This window comes from Peromyscus maniculatus, chromosome 17 (genome assembly GCF_049852395.1).
Source record: "Peromyscus maniculatus bairdii isolate BWxNUB_F1_BW_parent chromosome 17, HU_Pman_BW_mat_3.1, whole genome shotgun sequence".
Taxonomy (NCBI): Eukaryota; Metazoa; Chordata; class Mammalia; order Rodentia; family Cricetidae; genus Peromyscus; species Peromyscus maniculatus.
In genome coordinates, this window is record NC_134868.1 from 2652757 (window position 1) to 2679550 (window position 26794).

General features: G+C 62.0%; 1 protein-coding gene across 6 annotated transcripts in view; it reads left to right on the forward strand.

Moving 5' to 3' along the window:
- Unc13a (unc-13 homolog A) overlaps positions 1-26794 on the forward strand; it is a 54115-nt gene that overhangs the window by 704 nt on the left and 26617 nt on the right. For all 6 annotated transcript variants that reach the window (XM_076553147.1, XM_076553148.1, XM_076553150.1 and 3 more), the window contains exons 2-23: positions 5260-5289; positions 5824-5923; positions 7766-7883; positions 8554-8677; positions 8902-8975; positions 9389-9443; positions 10802-10834; positions 12384-12591; positions 14828-15370; positions 15525-15633; positions 16828-16874; positions 17383-17461; positions 17913-17984; positions 18088-18307; positions 20433-20660; positions 22126-22267; positions 22361-22530; positions 22643-22758; positions 24432-24595; positions 25046-25196; positions 25878-25946; positions 26279-26368. In XM_076553147.1, coding sequence (XP_076409262.1) covers positions 5260-5289; positions 5824-5923; positions 7766-7883; positions 8554-8677; positions 8902-8975; positions 9389-9443; positions 10802-10834; positions 12384-12591; positions 14828-15370; positions 15525-15633; positions 16828-16874; positions 17383-17461; positions 17913-17984; positions 18088-18307; positions 20433-20660; positions 22126-22267; positions 22361-22530; positions 22643-22758; positions 24432-24595; positions 25046-25196; positions 25878-25946; positions 26279-26368 — 2942 coding nt within the window. The remainder of the gene's footprint in view (positions 1-5259; positions 5290-5823; positions 5924-7765; positions 7884-8553; positions 8678-8901; positions 8976-9388; positions 9444-10801; positions 10835-12383; positions 12592-14827; positions 15371-15524; positions 15634-16827; positions 16875-17382; positions 17462-17912; positions 17985-18087; positions 18308-20432; positions 20661-22125; positions 22268-22360; positions 22531-22642; positions 22759-24431; positions 24596-25045; positions 25197-25877; positions 25947-26278; positions 26369-26794) is intronic.

The following is a 26794-nucleotide window of genomic DNA, read 5'->3' on the forward strand; positions in this document are numbered from 1 at the left end:
TGTGACTCCGGGTCTTTGGGGTGAGGGTGGGTCCCTTCCCCTCCCCACCTCCTGCAGGCTGTGCGGGGCGGAGTGCTAGTCTCCCACAGCCTCAGATCTCAGGCTGCGGGAGACCTTGGGCGGCGGGAGTGCGGATTTGAGCTCCGCGGCTGCGTGGCCCGGGCTGGCCCCGCCCCTCTGCCCCTCCCCCTCCCGGCCTCCCGCCTCCCCCTCCCCCTCCGCTCGGGCTCCATTCACAAACCCGGCCCCGCCCGCCCGCGCCCCGCGGAGCGCGGCTCTAGTTGGGTGGACGCGGGTGTTCTTAAAGGCGCAGGAGCCTTGTCCGTGAGCGGGTGCGGAGAGGGGTTCCGAGCGCTCAGGGTCACCGGGCAGCGGCGGCCTCCAGGCCTGGGAAGTAAGTGGAGCTGATCGTGAAGGGGACCCTCTGGGCAGCTCCACAGCCCCAGCCAGAAATGGCGGTGGACCCCCCTTCTCGGCAGCTCCCTGCACCCCGCATCCTCCCATCCTGCCTAGTGTGGGGGGGCGTCACCCCAACTCTGACGCAAACCGGAGGCTCGGCTGCGGGGGTGGAGAGCGGGCAGCGTCAGAAAGGAGGCTTCCAGAAAGCCAGGCCCGGGGCGACGTCGTACTGGATTCCCTGGACTCCCCGGTGGGGAGACCAGGGGGTGATGGGCAGGCCGGGGGCGGGGGGGAGCTTCCTGGGAGGTGCGGGTGGGGCGCGGGGGCGGGGGGGAGCTTCCTGGGAGGTGCGGGTGGGGCGCGGGGGCGGGGCTGGACTTGGTCCAAGCCTCACCGTAGAGGGAACACCTCCACGCCAGCCAGGGCCCCACCCACGGCCCCACCCACGACCACCCCCACATGTTCATAGCCAGGCCCCGGACCCTTTAAGGCTCCATGGGGGCTCCAGTCTCCCCGCAGTGGAAACTTCCACGTTGCAGACGCAGATCTGGACCGTCCACACATATGCTAATTAGAGTTAGGATGTACACACACGCATGGGCTGGAGCTGAGGCGCAGTGTGTGGGGTGCCTGCTGCTCAGTCGGCAGAGTGCTTGCTGCTCAGTTGGTGCAGTGCTTGTAGCTCAGTCTGTACAGTGCTGTGCAGCATGCACAAAGGCCTGATTTTCATCCCCAGTACCACATAAACCAGGCCCGGTGGCACACGCCTACCATCCCTGAGCTTGGGAGGCAGAGGCAGGGGATCAGGAGTTTGAGGCCAGCCTGGGCTAATGAACCCTGGTACACACTCAAGAATAGCATAGAGGAAGGAGGATCTTCTTCATCCCAGCACAGACACACACTTGACCACACCTCACGCCTCCCAAGGCGCACGTTCTCAGGCAGACCTGCGATCTCACCTGACTGTGTGCGCGGGTGTGTGTGTGTGCATGCGTGTGCGTGCGTGTGTGTGAGTGTGCGTGTGTGTGTGTGTGTGCGTGTGTGTGAGTGTGCGTGTGTGTGTGTGAGTGTGTGTGTGCGCGCGCGGGTGTGGAGGTCAAAAGACAGTTTGTGGGAGTTGGCCCTCCTTCCATCATCCGCGTCTCAGGGTCATCGGGCTTGGCGGAAAGCATTGCCCGCGGAGGCATCTCCCACTTAATTTGTTGAAACAGAACCTTTTACTGAGACCTGAGCTCACTGGTTGGCTGACCATCAGGACTCCGGGACCCACTTGTACCCACCACCCCCTGTGGATCTTTCCCAGGGTCCTGGGGATCTGAACTTGGGTCGTATGTGGCAGCTTTACCCACGAGCTAGCTCCCCAGCCCCTCCATCTGGTTTTCCTTTAAAATGAAAAAAGATGCATTTTAGCCCGGCAAGGTGGCGCACGCCTTTAATCCCAGAACTGGGGAGGCAGAGGCAGGTGGATGTCTGCGAGTTCGAGGCCAGCCTGCGCTACAGAGCGAGTTCTACAGACATAATGAGACCCTGTCTCAAAAAAACAAAAACAAGAAACCAACAAAAACTAAGAGAGAGAGAGAGAGAGAGAGAGAGAGAGAGAGAGAGAGAGAGAGAGAGAGAGAGAAGCATTCTTAATGTCTGGACCCCTCCAGGGGCACCCACCACTGCCTCTGAGGCTGGGCCTCATGGATCCCGCAGGCCCGGCTCTAACTGTAGCAGAGGCTGTCTTTGAACTCTGGAGTGCTAGGGTGACAGGTGGCTATCTTCAGGCTTCCCTAACTGTTTCCTGAATAGACGGTCCGAGGAGGGGGTACGGGCACGTATTTGCGGGGTGCGGGTGCGAATCTGCCTTGAATCGTGAATAGTACCGGGGTCCATCCGCCGGCAACCCCCCCTCACAGAGGAGGAGAGCCGGGCAGGCGCTGAGGACTCCCGGCTGGCCGTGACCTGGAGAGGAAGGGGTCAGGGTCCTTCTGTGGCTGCTTGGCTTGGATGGGCTCTTTCCTTCCTCCTTTCCCAGAATCCCTTGCAAAGTTCTGTCCCTGGCTGCCCCAGGGCTGATACCATCCAGCATCAGGGACGCGCCCCAGCGACCACCCTGCTCCCGCCCGGCTCCTTCAGGGTGCTGTGCGTGAGGGTGACTTAGTCCCTCCCTGGAGCCCGGCCCGCGGCCCGCGGCCCTTCTGCGGTCATCCAGGGTCATCCAGGCTCCCGAGGGTCTGGCGGCCTTGCGCAGCTCGCCCTGTGCCCGGCCTTCCAGCCGCCTCCCCGGGGCCCGGTCCCCCGCGCCCCCGTGAACCTCGACCAGTCTCCCAGGACCGCTGCCTTTAATTAGAAAACGGATCTGAGCTCCCGAGGATGCCAGCAGGGAATAAAAATAGTGCGGGTGACAGGTGACCCGAGGGAGGGGCAGCCCCGCCTCCGCCCAGGCGGGGAAACTGAGGCTGTGCGAGCCGCAGGGACCTGACTCCCGGCGGCGCCCAGGTCTCGCCGCAGGCTATAAATAGCTGGGCAGCCTCGGCGCTTCCGCCTCTGACCCCCGCGCGGCGCTGAGAGGTGGCGGGATGTGACGCGGCGGTGACTCGGGCGGGCGCGGTGGGGGACACGGAGCGGTCGCTGCAGCCTGCCCTGCCCTGCCCTCCCCAGACACCCGCTGGCCGAACCCCAGACCTGGTCCCCCCACCCTCCCTCCCTCAGGCACCCTCTCCTCCCCCAGACCCCTCCCTCTCCCCCAGATGCCCTCTCCCTTCCTCCAGATACTCTCCCTCTCCCCAAGACATGTTCCCCCTCTCCAAGTCACCCTCCCCTCGAATCCTCCCCCTCCTCCAGACACCCTCTCCCTTCCCTCCCCCAGGCCCCCTCCCCTCCCCCAGTCACCCTCCCCTCCCCCAGACCCCCTCCCCTCCCACAGACCCCCTCCCCTCCCCCAGACCCCCTCCCCTCCCCCAGACCCTCTCCCCTCCCCCAGACACCCTCCCCTCCCCCAGACACCCTCCCCTCCCCCAGTCACCCTCCCCTCCCCCAGACCCTCTCCCCTCCCCCAGACACCCTCCCCTGCCCCAGACACCCTCCCCTCCCCCAGACACCCTCCCCCCTCCCCCAGACACCCTCCCCTCCCCCAGACACCCTCCCCTCCCCCAGTCACCCTCCCCTCCCCCAGACCCCCTCCCCTCCCCCAGACCCCCTCCCCTCCCCCAGACCCCCTCCCCTCCCTCAGACCCTCTCCCCTCCCCCAGACACCCTCCCCTGCCCCAGACACCCTCCCCTCCCCCAGACACCCTCCCCCCTCCCCCAGACACCCTCCCCCCTCCCCCAGACACCCTCCCCTCCCCCAGTCACCCTCCCCTCCTCCAGACACCCTCCCCTCCCCTAGGCACCCTCCCCTCCTCTAGGCACCCAGACTCCTTGCACAGACACCCTCCCCTCCCCCAGACACCCTCCCCTCCTCTAGGCACCCAGACTCCTTGCACAGACACCCTCCCCTCCCCCAGACACCTCTGACCCTTCCCCCTCTCAGACTCCATTCCCCTCCCAGAAATCCCCACAGCAGGCTCCAGACCTCCCCCAGGCTCCTCCCCCACCGTGGCTCTCCCCCTCCAATCCCCTCCGCTCTGCAGACTCCCTGCCCATGTCCTGGGTCTCCGGGGTTCTAGCCCAGCCTGAGTGTGGCCTGGGTTGTCAGAGCCTCGGGCCTCCAGCCAGCACGGGTGTGGGGTGCCCCAAAAACCTTCATCCTGCAGCCACAGAGGCCGAAGTACAGGGGCTAAGGATCGTGGAGGGGGAGGGGAACGAGACAGAGAGACAGAGATGGAGGAGGAGGAGACAGCAGCCAGGAGGTCCAGGAAAGTAAGCTGAGGATGAAGGCTGAGCGCTCAGTCTAGCTGCTGGTCACTCAGCACTGGAATGTGAATGCCGCTGTCCCTCTGGCCTGCATCCCCGTTCCCTCCCCCAGGGCCTGGTCATTCTCCACTCATGCTCCACAGTCCCAAGGGTGCTGGGCACAATGTCAGATTTATTGGCCTTCACAAACTGGGTTTTTCAGCAGGGGCTTGGTGATAGCATAGGAATCACATACCAGGAACCTCAAGATCTGGAACGGGTGTGTGTCTGATGCTATTTTCAAAGTGAAAAGTGGTCATGTGCACAAGATTGTCTCTCATGGACTGTCCACAGTGTGTCCAGGGCACGGGCAGGCGGGGTCTGGGAAGATAGGAGAGCCTGACTTTCTAAGCATGTTACTGCCCCTGCTTCCTTCCGGTGTGCCCGGGACCTGCACATGGTCTACACACACCCCAGGAGGGGAGGGCGGCTGGAGAGCGGAAGGAGGGACAGAGGGAGGGACGGGTTGTCTGTCCACGGGCTCGGCCTCCATCAGGCTCTGGAGTACTGAGCATGGAGCCCAAGGAGACACAAGTCAGGGCCCCTGCAGGTCGGGGTGTCCTCACCTCCACACGTCCTGTCATCCTGGAGGGCCTGAGGAGGCTTCCTGGCACCCCGGCTCCAGCTTTATTGGAACTGGAGCCTGGGGGAGGGGAGGGTTGCGTCCATGGGCCAGACACCTTCTGTTCAGGTCTGTCTGACGGCCTTTTCCTCCCCCTCCTCCTCTCTCCCTCCTCCTCTTCCTCCTCTTCACTCTTCTCCACCTTCTCCTCCTCTCCCCCTCTCCCCCTCCCTCCTCCTCCTCCTCCTCACTCTTCTCCTCTCCCTTCTCTTCCTCCTCCTCCTCTCCGCCTCTGATATTCTTTAATTCTCCTCTCCGTCTCTCTCTTCCCTGTATCTCTCTATCTCTTTCTTCATCTCTGCGTGTCTCTCTCTCCCTCTCCTCCCCACACCCTCCTGCTGGCTCCTGTCTCTTCACAGTCAAAAAAGCCAAGTTTGATGGTGCCCAGGGTAAGTGTCCTGTCCTGGCTGTCCTGCACTGTCCATCTCGGTCCTGTCTGCTCTTGTCTGGTCTCCTGGGCCCGAGGAGGGACTCCGGCAGCTGTTGCCATGCCGAGGGCAGGTTCATCTCAGGCGTGAGCCTTCTCACCCCACCAGGCCAGCAATGCTCCTGGGGAGGGACCCAGGGCCAGGGGGTGCCCGGGATCCAAGCGGGACCCGAGGCCCGGACGCCGCCCGCCCCAAACTCCAGCTCTAGCTGTCCGTCCTTCTGTGTTTTAGGACAGGGTCTCACTAGGCTGGCTAGACTAGCTGGGAACTCATTCTGCAGCTGAGGCTGGCCTTGAACTGGCCGTCCTCCTGCATGGGCCATCAGCCCCTTCTGGGGCCTCAGTCTCCTGAGCCTTGGCCTCCATTTCCCCGTGGAATTGTGAGAATGGACGGTCACTGGGGGTTCTGGGGTCCGGGCTGGTCCACCGCTGGGGTTGAGGTGAGGACGCGGACCTGGGAGGGGACAGCCGGCCATTGCCCCGCTCTCCGCTGCAGAGAAGTTCAACACATACGTGACCCTGAAGGTGCAGAACGTGAAGAGCACAACCATCGCCGTCAGAGGCAGCCAGCCCAGCTGGGAGCAGGACTTCATGTTGTGAGTGTGAAGCCCCGCCCCCTGGCCACGCCCACGGGACGCATGACACGCCCACCGCAGACACCCCACAGACACGCCCACAACAGGCCTCTTCGGCCACAAGCCCCGCCCACAACAAGCCACCCGCTGAAGGCCCCGCCCACCTAAAAACAGTCCAGCAAGCATCCTTACCGGAAGACCCCGCCCACAGCCCCGCCCTCCAGGCGCGGCTCCCCATAGGCTCCCTCGAACAGGCCAGCCCACTGAAGGCTCCACCCACACCTCACCCACTGTAACCCCGCCCACCGTAGGTCCCGCCCGGGACACCAGTGGAGGCCCCGCCCCCACTCTCTCCCCTCCCCCACCACGGCAGACCCCCATAGGCTGCAGCTCCAGGCCCCGCCCACAGCAGACTCCACCCACAGCAGACCCCACCTCCACAGGCCCCGCCCCAGGCCTCAACGCAGGCCCTACTCCCAAATAGACCCCTCTGCAGCCCCTCCCCAGCAGGCTCCCCAGCACCGCCGGCCACGCCCACCCCACGCATTCCCACCGGAGGGAGCCACTGCCGGCCACGCCCACCCCACTCATTCCCACGGGAGGGAGCCACTGCCGGCCACGCCCACCCCACTCATTCAGCCCGGCCCCTCACAGGCCGCGTCCACCGCATTTCCACGGCCCTCAGCCCCAGCCCCGCCCACTCCACCCTGCCCTTTACCCCCCCAGGGTCCCCGCCCCCCACGGCCCCCGCAGCTCCCCCCGCAGGGTCCCCGCCCCCCACGGCCCCCGCAGCCCCCTCCGCAGGGTCCCCGCCCCCCACGGCCCCCGCAGCTCCCTCTTGCCCGCCCCCCACGGCCCCCGCAGCTCCCTCTTGCCCGCCCCCCACGGCCCCCGCAGCTCCCCCCGCAGGGTCCCCGCCCCCCACGGCCCCCGCAGCCCCCTCCGCAGGGTCCCCGCCCCCCACGGCCCCCGCAGCTCCCTCTTGCCCGCCCCCCACGGCCCCCGCAGCCCCCCCCAGGGTCCCCGCCCCCCACGGCCCCGCAGCTCCCTCTTGCCCGCCCCCCACGGCCCCCGCAGCTGGCCGCGCCCCCCCACCCCTTCCTCCCGGCCCTTCTCCCCCCCTTCACCCTGCCGGTGCCCCGCTCCGAGCCTTTGCTGTGGGGAGCCCACGGGACCTGGTGCACCCCGGGGGGAGGGCGCTCAGCAAAACTTGTCCCGAATCCCTGCGCCCTCCGTCAACCCCCAGCCAGGCAGGGCCGCGGAGGCCACACTTACAACACAGCCTCCCCGCCAGGCTGTTTTATTTACCTCGAAGACAGGGTCTCGCGTAGCCCAGGCTGCCCTAACTGTGGTTAACGATGACCCAAGCCGGACCCTCCCGCCTCAGCCTCCTCCAGCACACGGTCCCCGGTCCCGTCTGTTCTGGTGCCCAGCGGCCAGCTGAGCCCCACCCTGCGGTGTTCCATTCTTTTAACCCTGGGGGGCTCACTGCGGTGAGGTCCGTTATGGACCAGGGAAAGGTGGCGCAGAGAAGTCCCCGGCCCAGGGTTCGCCAACCCCAGACACCCCGAGAGGAGTCTGGCCAGGAACTGCCGCGGAGGTGTCCGTCCGTCCTTTGCCTTCTGTCCTCATTTCTCCCCTCCCGACGCAGCTCTGCCTGCCTGTGATAGTGCGAGCTAGATGCTACTTCCCGGGGCCTCAGTTTCCCTCCAGAGAATGAAACCAGCGTGTTCCCGTGGCGCTCGGGCTCCTCCGGCCAGGGCTCCCGGCAGTGCTGTGTGTCTTGGGGCCAGCGCTCTGCCCTCTCTGGGCCTCTCTTCTCCCCTTCCCACTCCCCGATGTCCCCCTCTCCTGTGCGCACAGCGAGATCAACCGCCTGGACCTGGGCCTGACGGTGGAGGTGTGGAACAAGGGCCTCATCTGGGACACGATGGTGGGCACCGTGTGGATCCCGCTGCGGACCATCCGCCAGTCCAATGAGGCGAGTGGCGGATGGGGAGGAGGTCTGCAGAGACCCGGGGGCTGTGGTCCAAAGAAAGCGAGACTCGCCTCCTCCCTGACAGTGCTCAGTTCGGTCACCGCCTACCCATGCAAAGTGGCCACCGGAGCTCCCCATGGCGTCCGCATCCCAGCCAGGGATCTGGGCTCGGTTAAGGGTCCGACCTGCTCTTGCCCTCCTGGGGATCCAGCACCCCAGGGTGGACCAGGCTTTGACAAGACACCAGAATATGCTTGTTTTTAAATCAGTGAACACTCAATGAAGGGGGAGAGCGATGTGGCATCCGTGAAAGCCAGAACCAAAAGCGGTGTAGACGGGGACCCCGATTTCCTCAGTGGCCCCCAGGCGTGAGGGTATCCCCCCGCCCCGGGAAGCGGGCGGTGTTCTTCACAGAAGATTGTCATCATATGGGCAATAGAGAAACTGAGGGTCAGAGGGCCCCGGTTGCTCACAGTGCTCCTGTACCAGGCGGTGTGGGGGGTCTCGTTCCCTCAGGCAGTTTCCTGAGGGTGGCGAGGAGCCGGATCGGCAAAGTCCCCCACCTGTGGGGTGGCTGGGGCCGCGATGAGGAGGTCCACTCGAGGGAGGCCAGTCTGGGCTGTCCCCTTCCTTGGGGGCCCTGACCCCAGTCCCTTCCCTTCGCCAATGACAGGAGGGCCCAGGAGAGTGGCTGACACTGGACTCCCAGGCCATCATGGCGGACAGCGAGATCTGTGGCACCAAGGACCCCACTTTCCACCGCATCCTTCTGGACGCACATTTTGAGCTGCCCTTGGGTGAGTCCTAGGGCATTGCCCAACCGGAGACCACCGCGTCCATGGGGACTGAGCTGGTGGAGGCTGTGGCCTTCAGGACCCTCCCTACCCACCCTGGAGCCCTGCCCGCTCCACCTCCATCCGTTCCGGGGTTCCCCAGGCGGCTCCCTACGCCACCCAGCCAGGGCCCAGGGGAGGGAGGCCAGGTGTCCCTGGTGTCCAGGACATGGCCGCTTTGCTCGCAGACATCCCTGAGGAGGAGGCTCGGTACTGGGCCAAGAAGCTGGAGCAGCTGAACGCCATGCGTGACCAGGACGAGGTGTGTCACCGGCGGCATCTGTCCCCTGCTCTGCTTGCCTCTCCCTGGAGCCGGCTTCCCGGTGCCCAGAACCCAGTGCACTGGGGTCGTGTGAGGTCCAGGGTCATCTGACACAGGACACCCCGACACCCCAACCTCTCCAGACACATGGGGACGCAGTCTGGAAGGCCCCACTTCCCTGCCGGACCAGCCTCGGGCTGGCTCTCCGCACCACCCTGTGCTCGTGGTGTCCCGGTCCGCAGCCGGGACTCACAGGGAGTCCTGGGTGGGGGGGGCAGGAGGAGCCGTGACGGAGGACTGACTGGTCACCGTCTGTCTCCCCATCCCGCTCTGGGGGTGCGGAGTCTGGGGTAGTGGGCTTGTTGGGTAAGACCGTGTCCCCGCTGGTCGCTGACATGCCGTCCCCTCCCCAGTACTCCTTCCAGGACCAGCCGGACAAGCCGTTGCCCGTGCCCAGCAGCCAGTGTTGTGAGTGCCTCTCTCCTGTGACGTGACGGTCACTCTCCCGTCTAGAGGGTGGCACCCTGGGGCCAGGCCACGGGCGCACAGCAGATGGCCAACAGCTTGGCAGAGCCACGCAAGTCTGGCGTGCGGCCGTGTCCCGCCGGCTGCCTCTACAGCCTGAGACAGGGACAGCCGGGGCCAAGCCACACTGGAGGCTGGGGCCAAGGGGCCCCACCTGGCCGCTGTCTTAGGGGCACTGCAGCTCCGGTGTGGCCCAGCCTGACCTGAACTCCTGGATTCTGGGCATCCCCCTGCCTCAGCTTTCTGAGCAGCTGGACAAGTGTGAGCTGGGCTGCCCCGTGCCTGCTCATCTCAGGGGCGGCTCCTCCCTCTGGTGGTAGCCGGTCCCACCCAGGGCTCGAGTCTCCGACCCCCTCAGTCCCGGGCCGGGTCCCACGCACTGAGATGTCCCTTCCTCGAGAGTCTCTGTAGTCACAGGCCCCGGCGCACAGCTCCCGACTCACCCGTGGGGCCCCACGTCACCCTCTAGCCGCCGCCTCCTCCTCCATCTGCCCCCTCCCTCCCCTCGGCGTCCAGCCTCTCCCCCAAGTGCCCAGGACAGTGCTGATGGGGCTGGAGGAGGCAGAGCCTGGGGGCTGCAGGGGATGGAGAACCCCTAGGCAGTAAACTGGGGACAGAGCAGGGTGCAAAGTGGGACGTGAACACCACTGTCCAGTGCTGAACCCTGAGTGTCCCGGGGGCATTTCATCACCCATTTCACAGAACAGGCATCCAAGGGGGTAGACTTGTGACCCCAGCAACCTTTTCTGAGATGTGGGGTGCTGGGGTGCGATGGAGAACATGGCTGTGTCTCCGGCCCTGCCAATGGGAGGCTGTGTGACTTCAAGCTGCTCACTCACCCTCTCTGAGCCTCCCCCCCCCCCCCGCCAAAAAAAAAGTAAATATGACAAAATTTATGTAGAGCTGGCATTCCCAAGGGAGGAAACGGACAAAGCGGACACACTGGGGGGTGGGGGCGAGAAAGCTCCCTCAGCAGGTAAAGGACAGGACCTGAGTTCAAATGCCCGACACCCCTGTCAAAGCCGGGCATAGTGCCTGGATGCGGAGGCAGGGGGACCCCCTGGAACTCACTGACCTCTCCGGTTGGGGAGCCCAAGAACCGGTGAAAGACCCCATCTCACCCTCGGGCTGAGGGGGAGGCTCGGGCCCTGCGTTTTCCTGTGCTAGAGATGACGTGGGGGGCACGGGGAGGCACTGGCCTGGGATGACAACGGCCTGTCTTCACCCCAGGGCGGCAGAGTGGCCCCGGGAGGCTGGGGTGCGGCCGTGGCTCTGGGTCATCTGCGCCTGCTCTCTCGTAGGTAACTGGAATTACTTCGGCTGGGGGGAACAGAGTAAGTGACTGACCAGCGTCCCTCGGGCACCCGGGCACCCTGGGGACCTCAAGGCCTCTTACTGCCCTGCACACTGGGGGTCACAGCAGGGCCAGAGGTGGGGGCGTGCAGCTGTGTACAGCCCGCAGCAGGTGGGGGTGGGGGAGGTAGGGACCCTGGGACCCCCTCACCCGCCCCCATGGATAACCTCACCCCATATCTCTGCCTCTGTTTCCCTGATCACCCCGCAAGCGTGGGAGAGAGGGGCCAGGTACCAGCAGCCAGGGCCGTGTCCTCGAGGGAACCCCAGTTCCCTAAGCCACATGCACCCTGAGAAAGGAAAGCCACCCCGCCCTTGTCCCCAACACCAGCCCAGCATGCATGAGGCCCCCGGTTCCAGTGCCAGGCGCCAAAGCACAGACTCGTGGTTAGAAACTCGGTCTAGCCGGTGTCGCTGGGCCAAGGGGAAGCTAATGGAGCCCAGAGCAGATGAGTCTCTCAAAACCAAAGTGGCTGGAAACGGTATAGGCTGCGTCTGCAGTTTGGTCAGGAACTGTGTGTTGGGGCAGGAGAGATGGTTCATCAGGTGAAGGTGCTTGCAGCTAAAACTGAGGACCTGAGTTTGATCCCTGGGACCCACATGTTAGAATGTATCACCTGTGCCCCACAATGAATAAATGTAACATACTAACTATGTAAACATTTGGGGGCTGGAGAGATGGCTCAGCGGTTCAGAGCACTGGCTGCTCTTCCAGAGGACCAGGGTTCAATTCCCAGCAACCACATGGTGGCTCACAACCATCTGTAAGGAGGTCTGGCGCCCTCTTGTGTCATGCAGGGATACAACAGGCACACACACACACACACACACACACACACACACACACACACGGTATACATATTAAATAAATAAATCTTTAAAAAAATTGGTAAACATAGCCGGGCGGTGGTGGCACACGCCTTTAATCCCAGCACTCGGGAGGCAGAGGCAGGCGGATCTCTGTGAGTTCGAGGCCAGCCTAGGCTACCAAGTGAGTCCCAGGAAAGGCGCAAAACTACACAGAGAAACCCTGTCTCGAAAAACCAAAAAAAAAAAAAAAAATTGGTAAACAAGTATAGACTCCAACTGAGACTGCTTTCCTGTTCAAAATATAGTTGTTTTAAAAAAAAAAACCATTACTTTGGAGAGCTCCCATAGTTTCAGCTGAGATTATCGAACTGGTCTGCGAGAGTCTGGGTCAAAGAATGTCCCTTTAGCCGAAGACAAAAGCCAGATAACTCGGTGGAGGAAATGGTTGGGCAACAGGGTGCTAGGGTGACTGCAGCCAACTGCCCTGAGTGTTGGGCATGTTTGCCCAGGAGCAGCTAGTGGGTGCCCTCCACTAGGAAGAGAGCCTGGGGGTCCATGCCCAGGCTCTGAGAACCAAGTCCCCACCCCGTCCAGCTGACACGGTTGGGTGAGCACCCTTCCTGGCTGGGCAGCCCCCCGGGGGGTAGCGGAGGATGGGGACCCCCAGCCCGGGAGGTTGGTTTAGCCCCTCCGTGCGCTCCCTGGCTCCTCTCCCTGCAGACGACGACCCCGACAGTGCCGTGGATGACCGCGACAGTGACTACCGGAGTGAGACAAGCAACAGCATCCCGCCGCCCTACTACACCACCTCGCAGCCCAACGCCTCTGTGCACCAGTACTCCGTGCGGCCACCGCCCCTGGGGTCCCGGGAGTCCTACAGCGACTCCATGCACAGTTACGAGGAGTTCTCCGAGCCGCGGGCACTCAGGTGGCTGTGGGGCCGGGGCGGCACCCGGACCTGCCAGGTCCAGTCGGGCCTGTCCCACAGAACACTTTTGTTTATATTTGTTTGTTTTGTTTGGGGGCGCGTGTGTTATGGTGTGTGTATGTGGGGGGTGTCAGACCACAACTCGTTGACTACTGCTACTTTGTGGGTCCCGCCGTTGACCTCGGGTCTTCAGGCTTGGTGGCAAACACCTGCGCCCCCCAGCGGTCTCTCCGGTCCTTGGTGCAGTCTTTAGCACTGGAGCCTTTTGTTCAAGACGGAGGGAGACAGGGGGTCAGGAGCGCACAACTGTTCTAGTCACATGGGAGGCTGGAAGCTAGCCTGGGCTACATGAAACCCTGTCTCAAAAAATACAAAACAAGCCAGGCGGTCATGGCGCACGCCTTTAATCCCAGCACTCGGGAGGCGGAGGCAGGAGGATCTCTGTGAGTTCGAGGCCAGCCTGGTCTACAGAGTGAGATCCGGGACAGCCAGGGCTACACAGAGGAACCCTGTCTCGGAAAATGAAACAAGGCCTAGCTACTGCTTCTCGTCCTGTGTGCATTGCCCCCCCCCCCCAGCGGATTTATTATATGTGCATTGGTGTGAGGATGTCACAGACGGTTGTGAGCTGCCATGCGGGTGCTGGGAATTCCAGGTCCTCTGGGAGAGCAGTGAGTGATCTTAACCGCCACCTCTCTGTCTCTCCAGCCCCTCACGCCCCTTTTTAAATCATTCCAACTACACGTGCTCCTGGCCTTCGCCTCCGAGTGCCGCAGTGGCCGGCTGCACCACTTCCGGTTTCTGCCGTGCTGGGCACGGCAGCCAGGCCTGGAGCGTGTTCACCAGGCACTGCACCAGCCGAGCTGCATGCCGCTGGTGGGGCCCGTGAGAATCTCCGGGAGGGAGGGACGGAGGAACAGCATGTGCGAGCCCCCTGAGCTTGGCTGTGGACAGGCTATGTAGGTCTGAAGGGTTTTCTAGAAGCTTCTTGTCTTCTGAGACCAGCCTCCACCCAGGTCACGTGGTCTGGTGTGGTCAGTGCTGGTGGGTGCAGCTGAGCAAGGCGTGAGTGGACCCCGCCCTGCTGTGGGGTCAGCGCTCAGCGGGGTCAGGGACGCTGGGGAGGGCCTTCTGGAGGACGGAGCTGGAGTCTCTCCCTCAAAGGCCAAGTAAGGCTTCCACCAGGGGACAGGGATCCCAGCAGAGAGCAGCGAGGCTGGGGGCTGCCAGGCTTTGGGGCGGCTCAAGCGGGAAGACCCTGGGTGACTGAGGGAGGTGAAGGGCCAGGAATGCGCTGGGGTGGATTTAGACACAGGCTATGAGAGGCAGTGGGAAAGAGGTGTGGTGCCACCCGGTCCCACCTTTGGTGCAAGCAGAGGGAGCAGCCTCAGGTGGGGGACTCCACCTGAGGGCGCGCCCCTCGCTGCCCGCTCCCCCTGAAGTGCAGTTTGGGACCTCACCACTAGGGGGAGCGTGTGCATCGCCCCTGGTTGACATCGAGTCCTATCAGCTCTCACAGTGAAATGTAGCTATACACACCCCACTGACACCAAGGGCTTAAGGGGTTCCCTGCTACAGTACCGCTCCCGGGAGAGCTGGGGAAGAGGCCAGCAGTGTTTAAGATGAGGAACAACAGAAACCTGTTAAATGACTGAATGAACTCTAGAAGGTTCAGTGGCTGGCCACAGGCAGGGACAGGTTATGTCCGGGGTGGTCCAGGGTAAACATTAGGAGCTTATAATGGAAGACTGGACATGGCCAGAGTGTCCAGGGCTGCAGAGAAGGGAGTGGGTACTGAGGCTGAGTCAAAATGACTGAGTCTTTGTCAGGGGAGGAAGGGGCTGTACGTCCTGGCCAAGCCAGTGTTTCTTGGTGCCCGGGACAGCAGCGTGCACACAATAGGTGTCCAATAAACACCAAGCAGGTGTTTGGGTGACGCGGCCTGTGTTCCTGGTGTCTTCCGCAAGAACAAGCACACACTAGGTGCTTAATATACCCTGTGTGGGGGTCACAGGGGGCCGGTGTTCCTGGAGCAGAAAAGAATGAGCTCACAGTAGGTGTTCAGTCCGTGATGAGCGGATGCGCGGCCCACGTTCCAGCAGCAGTCACAGGCCCTGTCTTGATGTTGATCACAGGCCTGGTGTGGGCCGCCTGCCTTGAGCAGGAGGGCGCACCCGGCTGCCTGCTGTGTGTGCAGGGCTGGTGGCGTGGCCAAGGTCTGACCGCTTCTCCACAGCCCCACAGGCAGCAGCCACTACGCGTCCTCCGGGGAGCTGAGCCAGGGCAGTTCACAGCTGAGCGAGGACTTCGACCCCGATGACCACAGCCTGCAGGGCTCGGAGCTGGATGACGAAAGGGACCGCGACTCCTACCATTCCTGCCACAGCTCTGTGAGCTACCACAAGGACTCACCCCGCTGGGACCAGGAGGAGGAGGATCTGGAAGATGAGGAGCTGCCGGAAGAGGAGGAGGAGCTGGAGGAGGAGGAGGAGGAGCTAGAGGAGGAGGAGGAGCTGGAGGAGGAGGACTTGGAGGAGGAGGAGGAGGTGCCCGATGACCTGGCTAGCTATGCCCAGGAGGAGGACACCAGTGTAGCTGAACCCAAAGAGTTCAAGCGCATCAGCTTCCCACCAGCTGCACCTCAGAAGGATGACAAGGTCCCAGCTGTGCCCACAGAAGCCCCTGACGTGGCCAAGGGCATCCCCAAGCCTGCCACACCTGAAGAGAGGGCAGCAGCAGAGCATGCACAGGAAGCCGAGCCCCCCAAGGCTGAAGAGAGGTACCTGGAGGTCTGCGGTGCGGGGCCCTCACCAGGCAGAGATGCAGAGAGCTCTGTGGGCCCCGGAGGGCTACCCACTGGGTCGTCAGAGGTTGGATAGGAGGCCGGGGTCCACAGAGCCGTTCTGAACCTCTGCCTGCCTCCCCTGGCTTAGTTTCAGGTCTCGAGAGGACGAGGAGGGCCAGGAAGGGCAGGATGCCATGTCCAGGGCCAAATCTAACTGGCTGCGAGCTTTCAACAAGGTGCGGATGCAGCTGCAGGAGGTAAGGACAGTGAATGCCACCGCCTGGCCACGCCGGTCACCAAGACCTGTCCCCATCCACATCCCAGCACAGCCAGGCTCAATGATATCATGCCCACCACCCACCCACACTCAGCTCCACGGCAGACTCATGGGAAGGTCACTGCCTGGACTCTCCTGGCCCCGTTGTGACCCTCGGGTTCCAAACTCTCTGGCCCGCTGTCCCCAGCCCAGTCTCCCCCTTAGAAGCTTGGACTTTCCAAATCTGTAGTGAACAGAATTGGAGGCTTGAGACGGGAGAAGCCACAGGGGTCAATTTCACAGGTAGAGACAGAGGTCAGGGCCGCAGTGAAAGGTCAGAGGTCAGGGTTAGAATTGGCGTTCGGCAGTCTGTCCCTGGAGGCGTGCTGAGTGCGGCTGCCTGGCTGAGGTTGAGTCTTGACCCAACTGCAGGAAGAGGTGAGGAGATGGGGTGAGAGTCTTGTCCGTCCTGGGCTATGGACAGAGCCGTGTTGATATCGGGCGTGACCATCCAAACCGGGGCTGGAGTGGCAGGAAGCAGGATGTCACCGTGTAGGCATTCCAAACCGGGTTCCTTCTCCGTTTAAGAAGAGAATGTAAAAAGTAGGGCTGGAGAGATGGCTCAGCAGTTAGGAGCACTGGCTGCTCTTCCAGAGGACCTGGTGTGATTGCCGGCACCACGTAGGGAGGGGCTCACATCTGTCTGTGCAGCTCCAGCTCCAAGGGACCAGACACCCTCTTCTGGCCTCTGTGGACACCAGACATACAAACATTTATACACATGAAAATAATCGTAATAAAATTTTTAAAAAGGTTAGCGATGTTTAGCTGGATGGCAGCAGACTGTCATCCCAGCACTTGAGAGTCTGAGGCAGGAGGATTGCAGTTCAAGGCCAACTGGGGCTACCTAGTCAGACCTGGTCAAAGAATAAAATAAAATAAAAGTCCAGTGAGGCTGTATGGGAGAGTGATGTCACATGGTCAGACCGGCAGACGATGTTTGATTGACAGATGCTGCGTCTTGCAGCTTGCTTTACAGGCTCAGGCCCAGAAAGCCTGGGTGGGGGTGGGGGTGGGGATGTGGGACTGGCTTTCCTGAATTCTCACCCACGTGGCAGACAGAGGGGTGTACAGGTTGCCCTGGGAGTAGAGGGATGACCACACTGACCACTGTGTCTGTCTGTCTGTCCTGCAGGCCCGAGGGGAAGGAGAGATGTCCAAGTCCCTATGGTTCAAAGGCGGGTGAGTAGAGAGAGAGCATCCTGGTTACGGGGGAGATTTTTGTTTGGCTTTGGTTTTTGCAAGACAGGGTTTCTCTGTGTAGCTCTGCCTGTCCTGGATCTCACTCTGTAGACCAGGCTGGCCTCAAACTCACAGAGATCCCCCTGTCTCAGCCTCCCGAGTGCTGGGATTAAAGGTGTGCGACACTGTACCTGGCTAATTATTATTATTTGGATGGGGCCTGGCTATGCTGCCTAGGCCGGGCTTGACCTCCAGGCTCAAGCGGTCCTTCGCCTCAGCCTCTTGAGTTACTTACTGGCTGTTTGATCATTGTCTCTTTGTGTAAGGGTGCCAGTCTATGCCAGCCTACCCATACGAGAACCGCAAGTCCAAATAACCACGCCCCTAGGTTTGGTGACTAGTGCTTCAGCTTGTCATTTGCCAGACAGTTGAACTTTGGCCCACAGGGAGGTCAAGGGTCAGGCTGGGAGCACAGGCCTGGGTGCTCAGTGCCCCGTGTGTCTTGTAGCCCAGGTGGCGGCCTCATCATCATTGACAGTATGCCAGACATCCGGAAGCGGAAGCCCATTCCCCTCGTGAGCGACCTGGTGAGCAGCTCCGTGCTCCCACCCTGAGTGGGGCCGCCGTGAGCAGTGTGTGACCGGTACAACTGCCCACAGTGGCCCTGAGGCCGGGGACTGCCCAGGCAGTCCTCGGGACTAATGTAGCCTGATTTCCACCCCCATGCATCCCGGACCTCAGGCTATGGTGAGTGATCGTGAGCTGGGGTCTCTCCCCAGACATCCCCCCCTCCCGGCCCCCGGGGACCTTTCAACCGTCCTCCCCGGTGTGGGTCCCAAGGCTCACGGGCGGCAGAGCAGGTATCTCAGGCTCCGAGCTGCCCTGATGCACGACCCAGCTGAGAGTTTTGCTCAGTGCTCGGCCGGTGTCTCCCAAGTCCAGCATTTGGGGTGTGGGGAGTTCACCTCCCAGGATTCCTTCTGACACCCACCCCCCGCGGCCTCACTCACGCACTCACTGGTGACCTTCCCACCACAGTCGCTGGTCCAGTCGCGGAAGGCGGGCATCACCTCGGCCTTGGCCTCCAGCACGTTGAACAATGAGGAGCTGGTGAGTGGGGGCCTCTGGGAGTGACCCCGAGGCGACAGAGGAGCAGGGCGCGGGGCGGGGGTGTCCGGGGCGCCCAGCCCCACGCGACCCTCGTTTCCCCCAGAAAAACCATGTTTACAAGAAGACCCTGCAAGCCTTAATCTACCCCATCTCCTGCACCACGCCGCACAACTTCGAGGTGTGGACGGCCACCACGCCCACCTACTGCTACGAATGCGAGGGGCTGCTGTGGGGCATCGCGCGGCAGGGCATGCGCTGCACCGAGTGCGGCGTCAAGTGCCATGAGAAGTGCCAGGACCTGCTCAACGCGGACTGCCTGCAGCGTGAGGGGCGGGGCCGGCGGGGGGCGGGGCTGAGGCGGGTGGGCGGGGCGGGCCTGCAGGGTGAGGGGCGGGGCCGGCAGGGGCGGGGTGAGGCGGGTGGGCGGGGCCAGGCCTGCAGCGTGAGGGGCGGGGCCGGCAGGGGCGGGGCCGAGGCGGGTGGGCGGGGCCGGGCCTGCAGGGTGAGCTGAGGGTGAGAGGCTGTGCTGGGTGGATCGAGGGCGTGGCAATGTCACGTAGCTTAGGATCCTGCAGGCGAGGAAACAGGGATGCGGTTGGTCTAACGAGCCAGAGGCAGGGCCGTGGGCGCGGTTTGGGGGGCGGGATTTAGGCTAAGGGAGGAGCTCCGCGGGGCGATGCGGGTTTATTCTCAACCTGTGGGTTACGGGGGTCGCATATCAGGTATTTACATTAGGACACAAAACATTAGCAGAATTACAGTTATGAAGTGGCAACAGAATGACTTTATGGTTGGGGGTCACCACAGCGTAGGAACTGTATTTAGGAGTCTCAGCGTTAGGAAGGTGGAGAACCCAGCTACGCGCTGGGACAGGGGAAGAGGCCGTAGAGGGTGCGCTCAGGGGCTTTCGGGTGAGAAAGGCATGTCTGCCCTACAGCCTCTAAAGTCTGCCTTAGAGGGGAGGGGACGGAGGGGTGTCAGCAAATGTGCACAATCTAACAGGCAGGCCTTTGAGAGGAAGGACGCCCACCTGACAGCAGGGCTGTGCGTGAACGTGCTCAGGTGATGGCGACAGCAGAGCGGGCGGGCTGGGAGGGAGCGTGGCCTCCTGCAGGGCGCGTGTAGAGGGCGCGTCTAGAGGGGTGCATCTAGAGGGCGCGTCTAGAGGGCGCATCTAGAGGGGTGCATCTAGAGGGTGCATCTAGAGGGTGCATCTAGAGGGGTGCGTCTAGAGGGCGCGTCTAGAGGGCGCGTCTAGAGGGCGCGTCTAGAGGGCGCGTCTAGAGGGGCGCGTGTAGAGGGCGCATCTAGAGGGTGCGTCTATGGGGGTGCGTCTAGAGGGTGCGTCTAGAGGGCGCATCTAGAGGGCGCGTCTAGAGGGGTGCATCTAGAGGGTGCGTCTAGAGGGCGCGTCTAGAGGGGTGCATCTAGAGGGGTGCGTCTAGAGGGTGCGTCTAGAGGGGCGCGTGTAGAGGGTGCATCTAGAGGGTGCATCTAGAGGGGTGCGTCTAGAGGGTGTGTCTAGAGGTTGCATCTAGAGGGCGCGTCTAGAGGGCGCGTCTAGAGGGGCGCGTCTAGAGGGGTGCGTCTAGAGGGTGCGTCTAGAGGGGCGCGTGTAGAGGGCGCATCTAGAGGGTGCGTCTATGGGGGTGCGTCTAGAGGGTGCGTCTAGAGGGTGCGTCTAGAGGGTGCGTCTAGAGGGCGCGTCTAGAGGGTGCGTCTAGAGGGCGCGTCTAGAGGGCGCGTCTAGAGGGGTGCGTCTAGAGGGTGCGTCTAGAGGGCGCGTCTAGAGGGCGCGTCTAGAGGGGTGCATCTAGAGGGTGCATCTAGAGGGGCGCGTGTAGAGGGTGCATCTAGAGGTTGCATCTAGAGGGTGCATCTAGAGGGTGCATCTAGAGGGGTGCGTCTAGAGGGTGTGTCTAGAGGTTGCATCTAGAGGGCGCGTCTAGAGGGCGCGTCTAGAGGGGCGCGTCTAGAGGGTGTGTCTAGAAGGGCGCGTGTAGAGGGTGCGTCTAGAGGTTGCATCTAGAGGGCGCGTCTAGAGGGTGTGTCTAGAAGGGTGCGTCTAGAGGGTGCATCTAGAGGGGCGCGTCCTCAGTTGGCCTCAGACACTAGGGTTGTTGTAAGTGGGCAGCGACTCCATGTAGACGTGGCCCACCGTGAGACCAGGGCCCAGGATTCAGTGGGCAGGGAGTGTAGAGTGTGACGCTAGGGTGACGTCTTGGGTGAGGCCCAGAGGTGGGCGGAGACTCCGGGTGGCAGAGGCTCCAGGGGCTGGGCTCTGGGTTGGCGATAGACTCAAGTGAGGGCACTTCGTGGGTGTGGCCAAGCCAGAGTAGCCTCAGAGGGCGGGGCTTAGCCAGAAGGAGGGCCTGTGGAGCCCCGCCTGGGATGGAGGGTTGGAGGCGAACAGCCGGACACCAAGGCCAGGGGCATCTGCGTTGGCAGGGGCGGCGGAGAAGAGCTCCAAGCATGGCGCCGAAGACCGCACGCAGAACATCATCATGGTGCTGAAGGACCGCATGAAGATCCGCGAGCGCAACAAGCCCGAGATCTTCGAGCTGATCCAGGAGATCTTCGCCGTCACCAAGAGCGCCCACACACAGCAGATGAAGGCTGTCAAGCAAAGCGTGCTGGACGGCACGTCCAAATGGTCCGCCAAAATCAGCATCACGGGTGCGCAAGCGCAGACAGCCCCTGGAGAGGGACCCGAGGGGTACATGGAAGCAGGATACCGAGGGAGGGCTCCAGCTTGAGAACCTCAGGGAAGCTTCTTCCAATGTGCCTGCGAGAGTGGTCCGACCTACGGTGCATGAATGGGTGGATGGATGGGTGGGTGGGTGGATGGATAGGTGGGTGGGTGGATGGATGGATGGGTGGGTGGGTGGATGGGTGGGTGGGTGGATGGATGGATGGATGGGTGGGTGGATGGATGGATGGGTGGGTGGGTGGATGGGTGGGTGGATGGATGGATGGATGGATGGGTGGGTGGGTGGATGGGTGGGTGGATGGATGGATGGATGGATGGGTGGGTGGGTGGATGGGTGGGTGGATGGATGGGTGGGTGGGTGGGTGGGTGGGTGGATGGGTGGGTGGATGGATGGATGGATGGGTGGGTGGATGGGTGGGTGGGTGGATGGATGGATGGATGGGTGGGTGGGTGGGTGGGTGGATGGGTGGGTGGGTGGATGGGTGGGTGGGTGGGTGGGTGGATGGGTGGGTGGATGGATGGATGGATGGATGGGTGGGTGGGTGGATGGGTGGGTGGGTGGATGGATGGATGGATGGGTGGGTGGGTGGATGGGTGGGTGGATGGATGGGTGGATGGGTGGGTGGGTGGATGGGTGGGTGGATGGATGGGTTGATGGGTGGGTGGATGGGTGGATAAGTGGCTGGAGGCTTGGATGGATGGGTGGTAGGATGGGTGGGTAGGTGGATAGAAGGTTGGGCAGCTACAGAATTGAATGTAGGTGGGTGGGTGGAGGGATGGATGGATGGGTGGATGGGTGTGTGGGTGGAGGGATGGATGGATGGATGGGTGCGTGAATGCATGGATGGATGGATGGGTGGATGGGTGGATGGATGGATGGATGGATGGGTGGATGGATGGGTGGGTGGAGGGATGGATGGATGGATGGGTGGGTGGAGGGATGGATGGGTGCATGAATGCATGGATGGATGGATGGGTGGATGGATGGATGGATGGATGGATGGGTGGATGGGTGGATGGATGGATGGGTGGGTGGAGGGATGGATGGGTGGATGGGTGGATGGATGGATGGGTGGATGGATGGATGGGTGGATGGATGGATGGGTGGATGGGTGGATGGATGGGTTGATGGGTGGGTGGATGGGTGGATAAGTGGCTGGAGGCTTGGATGGATAGGTGGTAGGATGGGTGGGTAGGTGGATAGAAGGTTGGGCAGCTACAGAATTGAATGTGTGGGTGTGTGGATGATGACTGGAGAGAGGGATGGGTGGGTGGGTGGTGGATACACGGTGTGGTCCTGTTGCAGCTCTCTAGCAGGACTCGCTGGGCTGTCTGTGTCTGGCCATGCCACAGGTCTCCTGGAGCATGTGCTAGTGGGCTTTTGGCAAGTCCCCCTCTTGAAAGCACTTTTGTGTGGTGCGTGTCTTTCAGTGGTCTGTGCCCAGGGCTTGCAGGCCAAGGACAAGACGGGATCCAGTGATCCCTACGTCACCGTCCAGGTTGGGAAGACCAAGAAAAGGACAAAGACTATCTATGGGAACCTGAACCCGGTGTGGGAAGAGAACTTCCACTTGTGAGTGGCGCTCACTTCTGGGCCAGGTCACAGGCCTCTGACAGCAGACGGCTCAGCTGCCTGACGCCTGCCCTTCCATCCAACCCCATGCAGTGAGTGCCACAACTCCTCCGACCGCATCAAAGTGCGCGTCTGGGACGAAGATGACGATATCAAGTCTCGCGTGAAGCAGAGATTTAAGAGGGAGTCTGACGACTTCCTGGGGCAGACCATCATCGAGGTGCGGACGCTCAGTGGCGAGATGGACGTGTGGTACAATCTGGGTGAGTGAGGCAGGGCTCGGGGAGGCTGGAGCTGGAGGAGATGTAGCACAAGAGGAACCCCAGGGGGTCAGGGAGGATGCAGAGCTTCTAACATCACCCCCACAACCCACAGACAAGAGGACAGACAAGTCCGCCGTGTCAGGGGCCATTCGGCTTCACATCAGTGTGGAGATCAAAGGCGAGGAGAAGGTGGCGCCGTACCATGTCCAGTACACCTGTCTGCATGAGGTGAGCCCCCCCACACCTGTCTGTGTGAGGTGACCCCCCCATACCTGTGTGTGTGAGGTGAGGCCCCCCTACACCTGTCTGTGTGAGGTGAGCCCCCCCACACCTGTCTGCGTGAGGTGAGCCCCCCTACACCTGTCTGCGTGAGGTGAGCCCCCCTACACCTGTCTGTGTGAGGTGAGCCCCACACACACCTGTCTGCGTGAAGTGAGCCCCCCCACACCTGTCTGCGTGAGGTGAGCCCCCCCACACCTGTCTGCGTGAGGTGAGCCCCCCTACACCTGTCTGTGTGAGGTGAGCCCCCCCCACCTGTCTGCATGAGGTGAGCCCCCCACACCTGTCTGCATGAGGTGAGCCCCCCTACACCTGTCTGCATGAGGTGAGCCCCCCACACCTGTCTGCGTGAGGTGAGGCCCCCCACACCTGTCTGCGTGAGGTGAGCCCCCCCACCTGTCTGCGTGAGGTGAGCCCCCCACACCTGTCTGCGTGAGCCCCCCCACACCTGTCTGCGTGAGGTGAGCCCCCCACACCTGTCTGCGTGAGGCCCCCCCACACCTGTCTGCGTGAGGTGAGCCCCCCACACCTGTCTGCGTGAGGTGAGCCCCCCACACCTGTCTGTGTGAGGTGAGCCCCCCACATCTGTCTGCGTGAGGTGAGCCCCCACACCTGTCTGTGTGAGGTGAGCCCCCCCCTACACCTGTCTGTGTGAGGTGAGCCCCCACACCTGTCTGCGTGAGGTGAGCCCCCCGACACCTGTCTGCGTGAGGTGAGCCCCCCGACACCTGTCTGTGTGAGGTGAGCCCCCCACACCTGTCTGCGTGAGGTACCCCCACCCCCACCCCCGTGCCAAGAAACATATATCTGGCTCCTTTATCACCGCCCTCTCCTCTAAGACACTGTGCAGTTATGCCCCTCAGAGGTGGTTCCTCACGTGCTTCCCTCTGCCTGAGAAACTCCTATGTATGCATCAAGGCCCATCCAGGGATCCCCACCGGGCCTCCTGGCCAGCTCTCATGGCTGTGCCCCTAGAAGGCCCCAGTTCTGAGCTCCCCTGCTCCTGCCTGGGCTTCTGGAGAGCACCCTGTCCCCCCCGGGGGGGGGCTGCTTAATAAATGGAGCAGAGAATGGATCAGTGGATTCGGAGCGCCTGGGGCGTGGCCGAGGGCGTGGGTAGATTTGGATGGATAGACAAGGTGGAGCTGAATGATCTTTAGAAATAAGGCAAGTGGTTGGGTAGATTTGGGAGTAGCTGGGTACCTGGAAAAGTAGGGGATGGTGGATGGGGAGACAGATTGGTAGGTGGATGGATGGACAGATGGAAATACAGGGAATGGATAAGATTCGTGGGATAGTCAGATGATGGGTGGGTGGGTGGATGGGTGGATGGGTGGGTGGATGGATGGGTGGATGGGTGGATGGATGATGGATGGGTGGATGGAAGGGTGGATGGTGGGTGGATGGGTGGGTGGATGATGAATGGGTGGGTGGATGGTTAGATGGATGGATGATGGATGGATGGATGGAAGGGTGGATGGTGGGTGGGTGGTGGGTGGGTGCAAATGTGAAACCTGGGTGATGAGGAGGAGGATGGGTGACGCAGACAAGTGACTGGAAGGGTGGGTGAGGTGCGCGTGTCCTCGGCCCCTCCTCATCCCGCCGCCCTGTCTCTGGTGCAGAACCTGTTCCACTTCGTGACAGATGTGCAGAACAACGGTGTGGTGAAGATCCCTGATGCCAAAGGCGATGACGCCTGGAAGGTTTACTATGACGAAACAGCCCAGGAGATCGTGGACGAGTTTGCCATGCGCTATGGCGTGGAGTCCATCTACCAAGCCATGACGTGAGGGCGCAGTGGGTGGGCGGTGCCTGGGGTGACCCTGGCAGGCCTGGGCGAGGGGGGACTCACATCTGGCGGTTATCAAGATGCCACTATTGGAAGGTGTGGGCAGGGAGCCAGTGGGAGGTAGAGATGTGGTACCCTAGACAAACCGATGGAGATGGGCCAGGAGGTGGTTTCTGTTGCTGAGAGAGAGGGATCAGGAACTCAGGGTCATCCTTGGCTACATACTGAGTTTGAAGCCAGCCTGGGCTCTGTGATACCCTGTCTCAAAAAATAAATCCAAAAATATGGAAGAAAGGACACAGATATAGTTACATGGACTCTCGAGGACAGAGCCAGGGCGAAGGGACGCTGTGGGAAGAGGGCCCGACTCCCAGATGGTGTCTTGGAGTTGTGGGGACCCCGCAGTCTTGGTCCCCAGACCCAGTACCTCCTGCTCCCACCCACCAGCCACTTTGCCTGCCTCTCCTCCAAGTACATGTGCCCCGGGGTCCCTGCTGTCATGAGCACGCTGCTGGCCAACATCAACGCCTACTACGCCCACACCACCGCCTCCACCAACGTGTCTGCCTCTGACCGCTTCGCCGCCTCCAACTTCGGGGTCAGTCTCAGGGGCCGGGGCTGGACGCGCTTCCTGTGATGAGCAATCCTGTGTCCCTCTGCCTCAGAGCCTCGATTTGCTTGTCTGTAAGAATGAAATCGAGGTTAAGAGTGGGTGCAGTGCTTGTGACTCAGTGGGTGCAGTGCTTGTGACTCAGTGGGTGCAGTGCTTGTGACTCAGTGGGTGCAGTGCTTGTGACTCAGTGGGTGCAGTGCCGGCCCAGAAGGAATGACGCCCTGGGTCTCATCCCTGGCATCATGTAAACCAGGCACGGTGACATATGTTTGTCATCCCAGCTCTCAGGAGGCTGAGGCAGGAGGATCTCCAAGTCCAAGCCGGCCTGGGATATAGGGACTCTGAGCCAAAAAGCTAGAAAGAGGGGCTGGAGAGGTGGCTCAGAGGTTAGGAGCACTGGCTGCTCTTCCGGAGGTCCTGAGTTCAATTCCCAGCACCCCCGTGGTGGCTCACAGCCTCTGTAACGGGATCTGAGTCCCTCTTCTGCTGGGCAGGCACACATGCAGAGCACTATATACAAAATTAAATCAATCTTTTCAAAAAGGAAACGGGGTGCGGCTGGATGGTGAAGCATAGTGGTTAGGGAGCACTCAGCCATGCAGTCGATGTTCAGTGAGGTCACCTGACCCCTAGCCCCGCCTCCACCCTCTCCCATCTTCCACTTAGAAAGAGCGCTTCGTGAAACTTCTGGACCAGCTACACAACTCCCTGAGGATCGACCTGTCCATGTACCGGGTGAGACGCTCCTGTGCCCAAGTCTGCATCGCTGGAGCTGGTGTCCCTGTGAGGGGGGCACCCAGAGGAGAGGGGCCTGGGGACCCAGGGCAGCCTGCACAGCTCCTGCGTCCTCACGTGGACGGCCCCTGTCCGGGTGCGGGGCGGTCACCGTGTCCGGTGCGGGGCGGTCACCGTGTCCAGTGTGGGGCGGTCACCCTACCCCAGTGCGGGGCAGTCACCGAGTCCCGGTGCGGGGCGGTCACTGTGTCCGGTGCGGGGCGGTCATGTCCGGTGCGGGGCGGTCACCGAGCCCCACCGTCCTGTCTCTCATCACACACCTGGGCCAACAGAACAACTTCCCGGCCAGCAGCCCCGAGCGTCTGCAGGACCTCAAGTCCACGGTGGACCTCCTCACCAGCATCACCTTCTTCCGAATGAAGGTGGGTGTCCCGCAGGCGTGCCCGCCGTCCTCACACGGCCGCGTGGAGAACCCTAGCCACTGCGGCAGGGCGCCCTTAAACATGGTGGGGCTAGCAACATGGTGATGGGTAAAGTGCTCGCCACCAAACCCAAGGACGTGAGTTCAATCCCTGCACACGGTGGAGGGCAAGAGCTGACTCTCACAGGCTGTCCTCTGAGCTCCATGTGCGCACACACACAGACACACACACATACACATGCACACACATACACACACAGACACACACATATGCACACACAGACACACATACACATGCACATGCACACACCACACACACACATATGCACACATATACACACACATGCACAAATACATACATATACACACACATACACATGCACACACACACATATACACAAATACATACATATACACACACATGCAC